The following is a 15,175-nucleotide window of genomic DNA, read 5'->3' on the forward strand; positions in this document are numbered from 1 at the left end:
ATTGTTATTGGTACTTTGTATGTAGTTATGTTAAAGGGGAGTTAAAGCACATTATGAATTTGGTTAATTGTATATTATGCATAATTTTTATTTAGAATATGATTATTATAACTATAATCCTGTATTTAGCTCTGGGAAGTGGGGGGGGAAGTGGGCGGGTTTGGGGTGGGGGGGGATTTGGGGATATATTGTAAAATCTTGTTTTTGTAAAACTCTTTAATAAAAAAAAAGAAAAGAAAAGCCAGGAAAAGCCGTAACGTTTCTCATTTTTCCACCTTATTGTTGAATTTTCAAAGTGGGTGCTGTTTAGCCTTCACAGTCATGGCGCCTTCTGTATAAAAGAGGACTTCAGCTCCCAGAATTCTCAATAATAATCCTGCTGGCTGGAGAATTCTGGGTACTGAAGTTCACATATCCGGAAGGCATTAGTTTGCAGAGTTCAGATAGCTAGATAGCTAAAGCAATGAGTGTGTACTCCCGAGAAGGAATATTAGATTATTAGGAGTCTATGGGACTTCCAGCCTGTCTCCCCTCCGCCTGCTTTATGTCAGCACGTAAACAAAGATTAGGGGACTGGAGGCTATGAAGGAAAGTTGCAGGAATTGGGTATGTCTAATTTAATGAAGAGAAGGACTAGGGGTGACATGATAGCTGTCTTCCAATATTTGAGGGGCTGTCTCAGAGAAGAGGAGGGTCAGTTTATTCTCCAAAGCATCTGAAGGCAGGACAAGAAGTAACAGATGGAAACCAATCAAGGAGGAAAAAAAAACCCAACCTAGAACTAAGGGGAAATTTCCTGATAGTTAGAACAATTTATCAGTGGAATGACTTGCCTCCAGAAGTTGTGGGTGCTCCATCGCTAGAGGTTTTAAGAAGAAACTGGACAGCCATTTGTATGGATTTATATAGGGCAGGGGTAGGCAACCTCGGCTCTTTTATGACTCATGGACTTCAACTCCCAGAATTCCTGAGTCAGCTATGCTGACTCAGGAATTCTGGGAGTTGAAGTCCATGAGTCATAAAAGAGCCGAGGTTGCCTACCCCTGATATAGGGTCTCATGCTTGAGCAGGGGTTGAAGTAGAAGACCTCCAAGGTCCCTTCCAACTATGCTATTGTGTATTCTCTATTCTCTCTAGCTTGCCTTATTTTTAGAACAGCGGTTCTCAAACTTGGCCACTTTAAGATGCTTGGACTTCAAATCCCATGGCGGGCTGAGGAACTACTAGGGGAATTGAAGTCCCCATATCTTAAAGTGGCCAATGTTGAGAAACACTGTTTTAATACGCGCTACGTCTCATTTTTATTAATATTCAGTGGTAAACCTCCAAGCCAACAGTTGCTTGGGAGGAATACCTGCCAGGATAAAGATGAAAGTCATAGAGTCTCCCTTCAAAATATGAGCGAAATTTCTTTAGTGAAAAGGCCTTTTTCCCTTAGGAGCAAACCAGAATCTCTTCTCTATAAAAGCCTGCACGTTACTGTATTATTCCACAAATTTGGCTTTTCTATGCTGGTTTTTATATAAACAGATTATAGATTATAACGTTTGATTTGGGGGTGGAGGCTATATTTTGAGAAGTACAGTAGGTCTCCCTTGGATGCTGAGTCTGTAAATCAAGAAGTTCTTTGTTTTCTTGACAGGATCAGTTGTGTGGCCGAGATCCCACATTGACCGATGAGCTGATCAATATTCTGACGGAACTGACCCAGTTAAGTAAGACCACCAACGCCAGAGTTGCCTTACGAGCCCGCCAGGTAAAACATAAATAAGAGTAACCTCTAGCAATGTTTTTATTTATTTATTTATTTATTTTAATTCCATTTATATCCCGCTCTTCTCCGAAGACTCAGGGCGGCTTTACAAACTTAGCAGTAGGACAACATTAGGCCAATGTATCCTGCTTATTAATCTCATTGGTTGCTTATCTTATCTCAAGGTGTGCCCTGATCATACCTTGGCCCATTGCTGCCTTCAGTCAGGGGTAGGCAGTCTGGTACCTTTAAAGTTTGATACTACAACTCCCATCAAGCATATCTCAGAATCAAAGAATTAACCAGGAGTCACTATGGAGAGTTAAGCCAGGAATCAAACAACTGTCTGACTCAGCAGTGCATAGAAGAGAATATTTGTAGCTCAAGGTTGAACTGTGGGGTCCAATAAGATTCTACCATCATCAGAAATACTAAAAATTAGAGCAGCACGTCTCTCCAGATTCAAAGACAAAAAAAATACTCAAAAGTGGAGTCTTGGGCGCTCTCTGAGTTTGGTTATTCTCTTGCAGACATTTCATTACCCAACTAGGTAACATTATCAGTGCAAGAAAGGAGTGGGGGTTTGCTCTCTGCAGTATATCACAGATCTCCTGACATTACAAACCTTCTTCTTCTAGGCTTGGCACAAATTCCCAGGCGTGACTCTCACTTTCCAGATAAGAATACATGTAGTCCTCGGCTTACAGCCACCATTGAGCCCAAAATTTCTGTTGCTAAGCAAGTCGGCTGTTAAGTGAGTTTTGGCCCATTTCACAACCTTTCTTGCCACAGTTGTTAACTGAACCTATGCAGCTGTTAAGTTAATAACACGATTGTTCAGTGAATTTGGCCTCCCCATTGTCTTTACTTGTCAGAAGGCCACAAAAGGTGATCACATGATCCCGGGACACCGCAACCGTCATAAATATGAGTCAGTTGCCAAGCATCTCAGTTTTTTTTATTAAATTTATTATTTAAAACATTGGACACGGTACAAACGGACTGACATATCTTCTTGTCTACAATATTCATAAATGTATATATACACATAAAATACACTTAAGATACACATCGATTATATATAATACAATACTTAAAGCAATCAACCAATCTGTAAATTCTAATAGAGACCTTCCTTTTGTTCCCGCCAAAAATAAAATTTATTCCAAATTTTGTAGTAACCTGATTGATCTTTATTTTCAATTTCCAAAGTTAATTTATCCATTTCTGCGCATTCCCAAATTTTCCTTATTACCTTGTTTTCTACTGGAATTTCACTCAGTTTTGATCACGTGACCATGGGGGTGCTGAGACAGTCATAAGTGTGGAAACAGTCGTAAGTCACTTTTTCCAGTGCCGTTTTAACTTCAAACCGTAGCTAAACGAGTGGTGGTAAGTCAACTCTGTCACACCCCTTCTCCTGATCTTCCCATTGGTTGCTTGTGGCTCCATTACCTGGTTGCCCGATGACCTTCAGCTAGGACACTGTGAAAACAACCATCTCATGCTCAAGAGCTCCTCACGAAAAGAGTCAATTATTCAACTTCCCCCTTGTTCCTCTGTCCTATTTGCCTAGTGTCATTTGCTAGCACCCAGCTGGCAACCAGGATGCCCCCAGGGGTTGGACTGAAAGACACAGCACAAATCACAGGAGCAGAAAACAAAATATATTGCTTAGACTTTGGCAAGAGAACCCCAACACACTGTGTAAAAAGAAACAGCGGTCTCTTCTTAATGACTCCCCTGGGGCCGTCAAAATTTTACTTTTTCCCCCCAAACTCAAATAAAAGCTTGATTTTGCTATTGTTTTTTTCCCCTGCCCTTTTCTTAAGTTCGCCATTTCGCATTCCAATTTAAATACCAGCTCTATACCTGGAGAGCTCTCCGCTGATAGGGACTTTTTCTGTATAATTAAAATAATGTGGAGGTGGGGAAAGAGATGAATCTAGTTGTCTCTCAATAATTCTACGCTGGTAGAAGCTCCTTTTTTTAGAACTCCCCTGTCGTTCCCTTCATTTCCATTTTAGAAATCAGAGAACAGGGGAAGGAAAGAAGGAAAGAACAAAAAAAGAGAAGAGAAACATGCTTACTGGTGTGTTTTTTTTTAAAAAAATATTTTAAACTACATGGGGTACATGTAGTCCTCGACTTACAACAGTTCACTGAGTTCGAAGTTACAACGGCACTGGGGAAAAAATGACTTATGACCGTTTTTCACACTTAACGACCATAGCAACATCCCCATGGTCCCATAATCAAAATTCAGATGCTTGGCAACTGACTCATATTTATGACTGTTTCAGTATCCCAAGGTCATGTGATCCCCTTCAGTGGGGAAGCCAGATTCACTTCCAACCATGCAATTAATTTAAGAACTGCAGTGATTCGTTTAACACCTATGGCAAGAAAGGTCGTAAAATGGGGCAAAACTCACTAACAATTGTCTCACTCAGAAATCTCAGGCTCAATTGTGGTCATAAATCGAGGTCTACCTGTATAAAAAAAAATTCCCCACATTTATGACCATGGCAGCATTTGGATGCTTGGCAACTGGTTCATATTTATGATGGCTGCAATGTCCGAGGGTCATGTGATGACCTTTTGTGACCTTCTGACAAGCAAAGTCAGTGGAGAAGCCAGATTCACTTAACAACCGGGTTACTAACTTAACAACCTCAATGATTCACTCACTTAGCGATAAAAATTTTAGGCTCAATTATAACCATAAGTCGAGGACTACCTGTAATTAGAGGCAGAAGAATGAGGTAAACACCTGGACCTTTGTGTAATGTGTCCAAGGTAGGATAATCTGAGCCTGGCTATTTGCATTCATGGGTTTATTTGTTTGAAAATCCATTTGTTTTCTTTCCTGGCTATCCAAGAGTCTTCCCCAGTGCTAAAGTTCAAAAGCATCAATACTCTTTCCATGTCGCTTCTTCAAAAATCCAACTTTGGCTTGGAAAGTTGGACTGCCACCTGTACAATTCTTATCTTTAGCAGGAATAAACACCTCATGACATCCGAATATCTTCCCCAAGGCCTTCTGTGCCATCCATAGCTTTAGAAGCAGGCCTGATCCTGAATCCCAGCTTTGAAATGCCACAATTTCACATTTTCTTCCATTCCCTGAGTAACGTTCAAACAACCGGCGACTTTTTGTTTCCTACTTAGGTGCTCATCGCTTCCCACCTGCCCTCCTATGAACTCCGTCACAATCAGGTGGAATCCATCTTCCTCTCGGCTATTGACATGTACGGGCACCAGTTCTGCATTGAGAATCTGCAGGTATGATGATTATGGAGGCTAAAATCAAACTATAATAGCAGGCATTTTTGTGATGATTTTTCAGAAATCCAACAGGTAAAAAAAAGATTTGCTGTGCAGGATTAACTCTAATTTTAGTTACAATTTGCAATGTACAGCCTCGATGGGTGTATCTTTCTTTCGCTGATCCCCACTCTTATTTTTGTTTATTTATATCCTGCAACAGTCAGGGGACCCAGATTGTTGGGGGCAATTAAGCTGACTTTGTAATAATGCCGCTTGGGGTGTGTGTAAAAGCCCTAATAAGCAGGCATATACATAGAATGAAGGCTACTGCTAAGCTTGTAAGCCGCCCTGAGTCTTCGGAGAAGGGCGGGATATAAATGGAATTAAAATAAAAAATAAAAATAAGTCTGTAAACAGGTCATAAGTCACGTTTTTCAGTCCCGTTGTGACTTTGAATGTCACTCAATGTAAGGTTGCAAGTCTGTACTTAAATGGGTGGTTTCTAAATTGGATGCACAGATAATCCTCAACTTACAACCACAATCAAGCCCAAAATTTATGTTGTTAAGTGAGACATTTGTTAAGCGAGTTTTGCCCCATTTTCCAACTTTTCTTGCCACAGTTGTTAAGAGAAACATTGCAGCTGTTAAGTTAGTAACCTGGTTGTTAAATGAATCTGGCTCCCCCCCCCATTGACTTTGCTTGTCGGAAGGTTGCAAAAGGGGATCACGTGACTCTGGGACACTACAACTGTTATAAATATGAGTCAGTGGCCAAGCCTCTGAATTTTGATCACATGACCATGGGGATGCTGCAGTGGTTGTACGTGTGAAAAACAGTCATAAGTCACTTTTTTTCAGTGCCATTGTAATTTTGAACGGTTGCTAAATGAATTGTTATAAGTGGAGGACGACCTGTATAAATAAATGTAAAAAATATAAAGTCACTGTTAAACTGTTGAGGGTTAGAACTTTTGCTAACCAAATTCAAATCACTTAGAGAATTACCAATGGTTCCTGATCTGCCTTGTAGCCTTCTGTGTGGGCGTCATATATTAAATCCAAATGGATCAGGTTTCAGAAATAAGGTAGAATTATCCCCTCACAGTACAGGTGCCTCACAGTCTTACCACTGTTTGTTTAGTGACCATTCAAAGTTACAACAGCGTGAAAAAAGTTATTTATGACCGTTTTTTACACTCATGACCATTGCCCATGGTCACATGATCAAAACTCAGACATTTGCCAACTGCCATGTATTTTATGACGGTTGCAGTGTCCTGGGGCCATGTGATTCCCTTTGCGACCTTCTGACAATTAAAACCAATGGGGAAGACCCAGATTCACTTAACAACCGTGTTCCTAACTTAACAACTGCAGGGATTCACCTAACAACGGTGGCAAGCAAGATCGTGAAATGGGGCAAAAGCTGCTTAACAACTGTCTTGTTTGACAAAAGAAATGTAGCACTCAACTGTGGTCATAAGTTGAGGACTACCTGTAAAAAGGGTGATTGGGAAGAGGCACGTCCAGTACAGTCACTCAAACAGAGAGCCAATAGACATGCTCCTCTGTATGTAAGCGTATCTCCTGTGGAAGAATAAATTATATAGCTGTGGTATTTTTTTTAAAAATAAACAAGCTTATGACCACAATGGGGACCAGGATTTTCATTGCTAAACAAGCTGGTTGTTAAGTGAGTCACACATGATTTTACGATCCCTTTGCTCACGGTTCTTAAGTGAATCCCTGCAGTTCTTAAGTGAATCATGCAGTCATTAAGCAAATCTGGCTTCGCCATTGACTTTGCTTTTTGGGAGCCAGCATGGAAAGGTCCCAGAGGGGAATCCCACGCTCCCAGGATGCTGCAACTGTCATAAATACATGCCGGTTGCCAAGCAGCCGAATTTTGATCACATGACCCCGGGGATGCTATAACGGTTGTAAGTACGAGGACTGGTTGTAAGTCAGTGCCACAGTCACTTCAACGGGTTGCAGGCTTGTCAGTTGAGGACTATAACCAAAACCTAAATAAATATAAACATAAATTAACATTTGCAAGATTGGACGGAAAACCGTTACATCCGACTGTGCTCTTCCTTACATTATCAGTTGGGTCCGGCCACTGGTTTTGAGGCAGGAAAAAAAAACAAAACGAAATGAAATTCTGTGGAAAAATATCTTCTCTTTTTTTTCTCCCCCCTCAGAAACTTATCCTTTCTGAGACTTCCATCTTTGACGTGCTCCCCAACTTCTTCTACCACAGCAACCAAGTGGTGCGAATGGCAGCTCTGGAGGTCAGTAAAACCAGAACTTTTTCTTTCGTTGGTGAGTCTGCTCTGCCCCTCAGTTCCACCATGCGCCCGAATCACCTTTTCAGAGGCTTCCCTAGGGCCTCGTGCTTTTTAATCGGAAGGAAAGCTGTGCTTGCTTCAAAGGCTTCCATCCAGGGACCCACACGGGAAAACAACATCATTAAACCAAACATAATCGTAATAGTAAAGTTGGAAGGGACCTTGGAGGTCATCTAGTCCAACCCCCTGCTCAGGCAGGAAACCCTATACCATTTCAGACAAATGGCTGCCCAGGCTCTTCTTAAAAACTTCCAGTGCTGGAGCATTCGCAGCTTCTGGAGGCAGGTTGTTCCACTGGTTAATTGTTCTGTCAGGAAATTTCTCCTCAGTTCTAGGTTGCTTCTCTCCTTGGTTAATTTCCATCCGTTGCTTCTTGTCCTGCCTTCGGGCATTTGGAGAATAGCTTGACCCCCTCTTCTTTGTGGCTTTTGTTTTGTATCACTAGTTTTCACCTACACAGGGACCAATACTGTAAGGGAAAAGGATCTATTCTTCCCCCCACCCCCAATACTGAAGCTTTTTTTGAGAATATATATGTCAGTTTCTGAGACAGCCCCCTAAGCTGATATTTTCAAGTCATTTGCATTTATTAGCTTTTAAAGAGAATGATTTACTTATGTGTATTAGGGAGTTTTTTTCCCATCCCGTCTGTATTATTTTTATAAATAACTCGAGATGGCCATCATTCCTTGTCCTATTTCCCGTCCAACAACAACCCTGTAAGGTTGGTTGGGCTGAAAGAATAACTGGCCCAAAGTCACCCAGTTGGCTATCGTGCCTAAGGTGGAACTAGAACTCACATTCTCCTGGTGATTGGTCCAAAGCCACCAAGCTGGCTTTTATGCCTAAGGCAGGACTAGAATTCACAGTCTCTTGGTGATTAGCTCAAAATCACCCAGCCGGCTTTCATGCCAAAGGTGGGACTAGAACTCTCAGTCTCCTGGGGATTAGCCCAAAGTCACCCAGCCGGCTTTCATGCCTTAGGCGGGACTAGAACTCACACTTTCCTAGTGTCTAGCCAGGTGCCTTAATCACTAGAAAAATAGCATATTATGGCCCGTAGATGTCTGCTTGAAGGTTGTAAAGGTTATAAAATGTAAGGAAAGTTACTTTTGTCCCCTTGAAAGGAGTCATCCGGGCATCACCGCCCTTGAAGTAACCTGAGATCTTTTCAGAGGTGACCTCTTGGTGCAACAGTGAAATTAAGGGGGTGGGGTGGGGTGGGGTGTAGAAGGAAGCCTGTGTGACGGGGAGAGAGGGTTCAAAGCAGCTCAGCATTAAATTAGTGACTAGAGTTTCACTGTTCAGGCTGATTCTCAAATCACCTTTCCCTCTTTTGTCACACTCCACCTCTCGGCTGTCATCACCACATCTTTTAGCAGAAAGTTCTGTAGCTTCAGTAGCTGAGGTGTGAAGAAGTCTCCTCCCTTTGTCCGCTTTTCTTTCGGCGGCACAGAGACTACCGGGCCAACTGGCACAAGGTGTAAGGCTGACTTGGAAGGCCCTCAGAAGTGAGCCAAAAATCTCTCCGGAGGGCAAAGATATTGGCAGTTGAAATAGCTGACTGTTGCCTTCAGCTGTGAAGACCTCCTGCTTCACAAGAAACGCTGTACAGGCAGTCCTCGACGTACGACCACAATCGAGCCCAAAGTTTCTCTTGCCGAGTGAGACATTTGCTAAAGTGAATTTCGCTCCCTTTTGCCAACTTTCTTGCCACAGTGGTTAAGTGAACCAGTCCGGTTGTTAAAGTCAGTCGCACGCTTGTTAAGTGAATCTGGCTTCCCCCGTCGGCGTTGTTTGTCAGAGAGTTGCAAAAGGTGAGCGCGTGGCCTCTGGACTCCGCAACCGTCATAAATATGAGTCGGTTGCCAAGCGTCTGAATTCTGATCACATGACCATGGGGATGCTGCAGTGGTCGTCAGTGTGAAAATTGGTCCCAGCTCACTTTTTTTCAGTGCTGTTGTAACTAAATGAACTGTTGTCAGTCGAGGACTACCTGTAGTAAGGGGTTAAAGGGCTGGATTAGACTCAATTTAACAGAAGAGTTGGAATGGACCTTGCAGGTCTTCTAGTCCAACATAGGTGATCCCATGATTCTACAACCGTCATAAATATGAGCCAGTTACCAAGTGTTCAAATTTTGATCCCATGACCATGGGGAGGATGCTGCAACGGTCGTAAGTCACTCTTTTCGTGGTAACTTTGAATGGTCACTAAATGAATCATCGTATGTTGAGGACTACCTGTATTGTAAGGTTGCGTTAACAGAACCTTGCAACTCTGAAAGTACAAGTCTCCCGCCGTCTCCTATCTAGCCTGAGAAATTAGGGAGGGTCCCTAATGTGCCTCTTGCCCTGTCCACTGTCCAGCTGTGGGCTACGCTGTCTCTTATCTGACTGTTTGCTAGGCAGCAGTTCTTCCTCCCTTCCCCCCCTTATCCTTCAAGGTCATTCTTATAGGCCAGGGATTTCCAAACTTGGCAACTTTAAGACTTGTGGGACTTCAACTCCCAGAATTCCCCAGCCATTATATACCATTACTGCTGAAGTGCCCTAAGCTGGATCTGACCCTCCCATCAAGCAAGAAGGACTGGATGTTTGAACGCCCGTGTGCACGCAGCCTTCAGAAATGCTTCCTTTTCCACCGCAGGTGTATGTTCGGAGGGCATACATTGCCTACGAGCTGAACAGCGTCCAACATCGCCAACTGAAAGACAACACGTGTGTGGTGGAATTCCAGTTTATGCTCCCGACTTCACACCCAAACAGGTTAGACTTTAAAATGCAGGTATTCCTAAGGGATTTGGAAGAAGGAGCAATGGGTTGTTTTGTTTTTTTTAAAGAGTGGGTTTCACCTGGACTTGGGGGGGGGGCTGGGAAGCAGGAATTTCAACCAACATCTGTTAGGTTGTGTTAAAAACCACGCGTTAGATGTGGCCTTGTTCTTGGTTAATAACGGCCACCCTGCTATCAATGGTTTCTGAATTGTTTTGTGTATTTATTTGAATTTGTGAGCGGCAATGGACTCTCTTGTGTGTGAAAGGCTTTATGTGCAGCATAATGTCACAGATGGAGGACCTTTCCCTGCGTTGTGATAAACACGTCCTTCTGCTATGTCCATGGAGATTCTCAGTCATCCAGATCACGGTTGTCCCGAAGGTGCTTTTCCAAAAGGCAACTGGACTTCCTTTTTTTTCCTGACTGTTTTGCTGAACTGAAGAAGCTTCTTGGATGAGAAGCGAAACATTTTCAAGGGAAAAAAACCCCCAAGAAAATCCAGTTGCCTTTTGGAAAAGCAGCTTTGGAACATCCTTCCGATATGGCTTTCAATGCTAGCCTCATTTGGGGAGGGCAGCTAACATCTGCAAGTAGGTCCTTAGCAGCAGAAACCTCGTGATGACTTTTTTTTTTTTTTTTTTTTGCTAGTGATGGTTTGCAATTTCCTCCTACAGCGATCCACTCAGGATCCTAAGGGTCTGCCTTAAGAGGCACCAGGTTTATGGTGAAACCCTTCCCCCTTAAAAGAAAGAAAAAGAAAGAAAAAGAAATTCTAGGCTCTCAAGCAGCGCTCTTCGAACTCGCCCCTTTTGCGACTCACGGACTTCAACTCCCAGAATTCCTCAGCCAGCGTGCCTGGCTGGGGAATTCTGGGAGCTGAAGTCCGTGAGTCATAAAAGGGCCGAGTTTGAAGACCACAGCTCTCAGGTCTTTGGCGTCTTTCCAGCTTTGCAATTTTATCAGAGCCTTGCGGGAAAACCTCCCTCTATTGAAGCACAGTTTATAGGACAAAACCAACAAGTCGTAAAGCTGAAGATGAAATTAGATTTCTTCTAAGAGATGCTCTAGATTGGATGGGGGAGAAATCCAGTGGGACTGGTTGTGTCACTGGTTCAAGGGCTGGTTCCTTTAAAGAATTGGACAGGTTTATTTTTAAAAAGTGGCAGTATTTTATTGGGTAATTCTTAAGTCACCTAGAGGTAGTCCCGGACCTGTGACTATAGGTCGTAAGTCATTACAGTTGCAAGTTGAGGCATCAAGTGACTTGATTCAAAGTTATGACCATTTAGGAGGTGAATGCATTTTACACAATGGGCATTTTTTGTTGTTGCCAGAAACTGGAAGTAAATACTTGAAAACTGGCAAAAAAAAAAACCATTGCAAATTGCAGTCATGTGACTGTGGGAATGCTGCAAACGGCCGCAAAGGTGAGCCAGTTGCCAAATGCCCCAAATGTGATCACATGACTGCCGGTGTGGGTCCAGCTGTTATAACTCCAAAAAAAATGAGTTGTAAGTTGTAACTGAGCCCCAAATTTTCATTGCTAAGCAAGATAATTAAGAGAGTGTTGTCCTGTTTTATGATCTTTCTTGCCGCAATTGTTAAGTGAATCACTGCAGTTGATAAGTTCGGAACACGGTTGCTAAGTGAAACCCGGCTTCCCCCATTGATTTTGCTTGTCTAGAGGTCACCAAAGGTGATCACATGACCCCGGGTCACTGCAACCGTCATGAATATGATCCAGTTGCCAAATTTTGATCACGTGACAATGGGGGGGGGGAACGGGGACCCTGCCCTGGTCGTAAGTGTGAAAAACTGCCATTCATCACTTTTTTCATTGCTGTTGTAACTTTGAACTGTCACTAAACGAAAAGTTGTAAGTCAAGGACTAACTGTATTCTGATCCATCGGTGTGCTGTGATTGATGTTGCATGAATTAGATCAGTGGTGGTGGGGAAAGTTTTTTTTTTCTAATGCCCTCTCTGCCCCTATCCATCCTTCAAATTGGCCTGTCCCTGAGAAGCTAGTTTTCTGTTTGCAGGGAAATAGTTTGTGACACCCAAATAAGCATTATGACCTGATTCTACTGGCCTACAATCAGTGGTGCAGTTTTTTCCATACCCTTCGCACTGTGTCCACTAATTCAGCGGGACCGAGACTCGGCCTTTGCAAACAAGGACAGTTTTTCCTTAGATCTTTGCAGGTGGTGACTGAGCGACGTAGTAGCCTAGTGATGGAAGACACTCGCCTCTCACTCAGAAGGTTGAGAGTTCAATCCTAGGTAGCATCTGGTATTTCTTTCCTAGGGTGCAAAGAATAAATATCTGCTGTGAACTCCATGTAGGCGTCAGGAAGGGTATCCAGCCAGTAAACTCTCAGCTCCATCCAGTCGTCTCGACTCTTACCTGAATTAAGGGATTACAGCAGGGGTCTTCAAACTTGGCCCTTTTATGACTTGTGGATTTCAACTCCCAGAATTCCTCAGCCAGGCACGCTGGCTGAGGAATTCTGGGAGTTGAAGTCCACAAGTCATAAAAGGGCCAAGTTTGAAGACCCCTGGATTACAGGGCCATAAAAAAAGGAGTTTTGCAGATGATGATTGAACATTTCATTGATTCTTATAGAACCAGACAGCATAATATTTTTTTTAAAATCGAGAGAAGCAGACATCTCTTTAAATTTCTGTATAAGCACTTTTCCTAGTCTTCTCTTTTTCTGTTGGAGGCATATTGGTTAAATCTGAAGGGTAAGCTCCTTCTGAGAACATCAACCCTTCAAGGTAGACCAGGCTAGGAAACCAGGCAGGCCAGCCGGCCAATACAGGTAGTCTTCAACTTACAACAGTTCATTTAGTGACAGCACTGAAAAAAGTGACTTATGACTATTTTTCACATTTGGGACCACTGCAGCATCCCCTTTTTTCACATGATAAGAATTTGAACACTTGGCAAGTGGCTCATATTTATGACGGATGCAGTTTCCCGGCATCATGTGATCCCCCTTTTGCAACCTTCTGACAAGCAAAGTGAATGGGGCAGCCAGGTTCACTTAACAACCATGTAACTAACTTAACTGCAGTGATTCATTTTAACAACTGTGGCCAGAAAGCTCATCAAAGGGGGGCAAAACTCATTTAACAAATGTCTCACTTGAGCCGTGGAAATTTTGGGCTCCATTGTGGTCGTAAGTCGAGGACCACCTCTATAAGGGGAAGGGGAGGAACCTCTATTTGGCTTTCAAGATTCTGTTGTTTTATTTTATTTTTTTAACCATAAGAGTTTTGGCAGTTCTTCCGAAGTTTTTGGAAGGGCTTAAAAAAGTTTGAATTTCTGCTTCCGAGTGGCCTCGACGTAAGAGCACCTCACTGCCTTGCTCGCTGATGGCCACTGGATGGCGCTGTTGATCCACCACTAGGTAGCCCAACCCACCAGCCCTCTTGAAAGACATGGCGTTCTCTTTTTCCTTTGTTTCCCAAATATCCTTTGCCTTTTATTCCATCCTCCTCCTCGTTTAATGTTTGGGAGAATTGGTTGAGGAGGCCTGGTCTCGCTTCATTGAGAATCCATCAGTACATCTCACCAAATGGGTTTCTCTCCTCCCCTCTCCCCCCGCCCTTCCTCCTTCCTCCCCTCTCCTCCTCCTCTCTTCAGAAATCTGCTTTTGCTTGAAATGAATGAGTCCTCAAAGCTCAGCTGCACAAAAATCTCTGTGCAGTGGTATAAATGGGCCATTGAATTTGGTCTCATCTGTTCTCTTCATCTCGACAATATTTGCAAATAATTGCATGCTATTTTGGAGGTCCATCGGCAGCCCTCGTGCCCCCCTTTCCCCCTCTTCCTCCCCTCTTCCCATCCATTGATATCATTCCTCTCTCTCTCTCTCTCTCTCTCTCTCTCTCTCTCTCTCTCTCTCTCTCTCTCTCTCTCTCTCTCTCTCTCTCTCCTCTCTCTCTCTCTTCCCCCCCCCTTGGCCTCCCCTCATCCTCTTCCCCCACTGTTTGAGAGAGGCTTTGATATTCTCCAGCATCACAAAGCTACGTTGGAAAACCAAGCTCTGTTGGCTACCAGCCTGAAGGATTGGATCCAGCCTTCGTTAAACCCACCAGAGTGATGAGTTGTCTTAATTCTTTTTGGAAAATGATCTGTTGCGGGCTTTCAACATTCGCCAGGCCAGAATCCAAAGAGGGTGGGATCACCTGTGCATTTCCCTCTGACATCAGGTACAGTTAGATCTCTAGGAAGCTCTGAACTGACAAAGTCTTACGGAGGGCCTTTGAAATTAGAATAGAATAGAATAGAATAGAATAGAATAGAATAGAATAGAATAGAATAGAATAGAATAGAATAGGAGTTGGAAGGGATCTTGGAGGTCATTTAGTCCAACCCCCGGCTCAGGCAGGAAACCCTATACCATTTCAGACAGTCCAGTCTCTTCTTAAAACCTTCCAGTATTGGAGCATTCATAGCTTCTGGAGGCAAGTTGTTCCACTGGTTAATTGTTCTCATAGTCACAAAATTTCTCCTTAGTTCTAGGTTGCTTCTCTCCTTGATGAGTTTCCATACGTGGCTTCTTGTCCTGCCTTCAGGTGCTTTGGAGAATAGCTTGACCCCCTTGTCTTTCTAGAAGCCCTCCAAATATTGGAATACTGCTATCATGTCACCCTTGGTACTTCTTTGCATTAGACTAGACATATCCACTTCCTATAACCGTTGTTCGTATGTTTTAGCCTTCAAACCCCCCAATCATTCTTGCTGCTCTTCTCTGCTCTTCTTTCTGGCAGCCCCTGAGATATTGGAAGACTGCTATCATGTCACCCCTCGTCCTTCTCTTCATTAAAGTAGACATACCCAATTCCAGCAGCCGTTTTTTATATGTGTTAGCCTCTAATCCTCTGACTGAAGTCTTCTGATTTTCAGGATTCAAAGATAGAACAGACTAAAAAGCTGGTGTGTCAAAGACCAGAAAGTTACACTAAAATCTTTCCCCTATTCTTCTAGAAAATATTCTTCCGAACTCAGTAGC

At 43.1% G+C, this 15,175-nt stretch overlaps 1 protein-coding gene across 3 annotated transcripts in view; it reads left to right on the forward strand.

Annotated features, from left to right (window-relative positions):
* The window catches only part of ACACA (acetyl-CoA carboxylase alpha), a 284,404-nt gene that overhangs the window by 113,963 nt on the left and 155,266 nt on the right, over positions 1-15,175 (forward strand). For all 3 annotated transcript variants that reach the window (XM_083379642.1, XM_083379643.1, XM_083379644.1), the window contains 4 exons: positions 1,643-1,756; positions 4,925-5,038; positions 7,230-7,319; positions 10,026-10,144. In XM_083379642.1, the coding sequence (XP_083235768.1) occupies positions 1,643-1,756; positions 4,925-5,038; positions 7,230-7,319; positions 10,026-10,144 (437 nt within the window). The remainder of the gene's footprint in view (positions 1-1,642; positions 1,757-4,924; positions 5,039-7,229; positions 7,320-10,025; positions 10,145-15,175) is intronic.

This window comes from Vipera ursinii (genome assembly GCF_947247035.1).
Source record: "Vipera ursinii genome assembly, chromosome: 1".
NCBI classification, from domain to species: Eukaryota; Metazoa; Chordata; class Lepidosauria; order Squamata; family Viperidae; genus Vipera; species Vipera ursinii.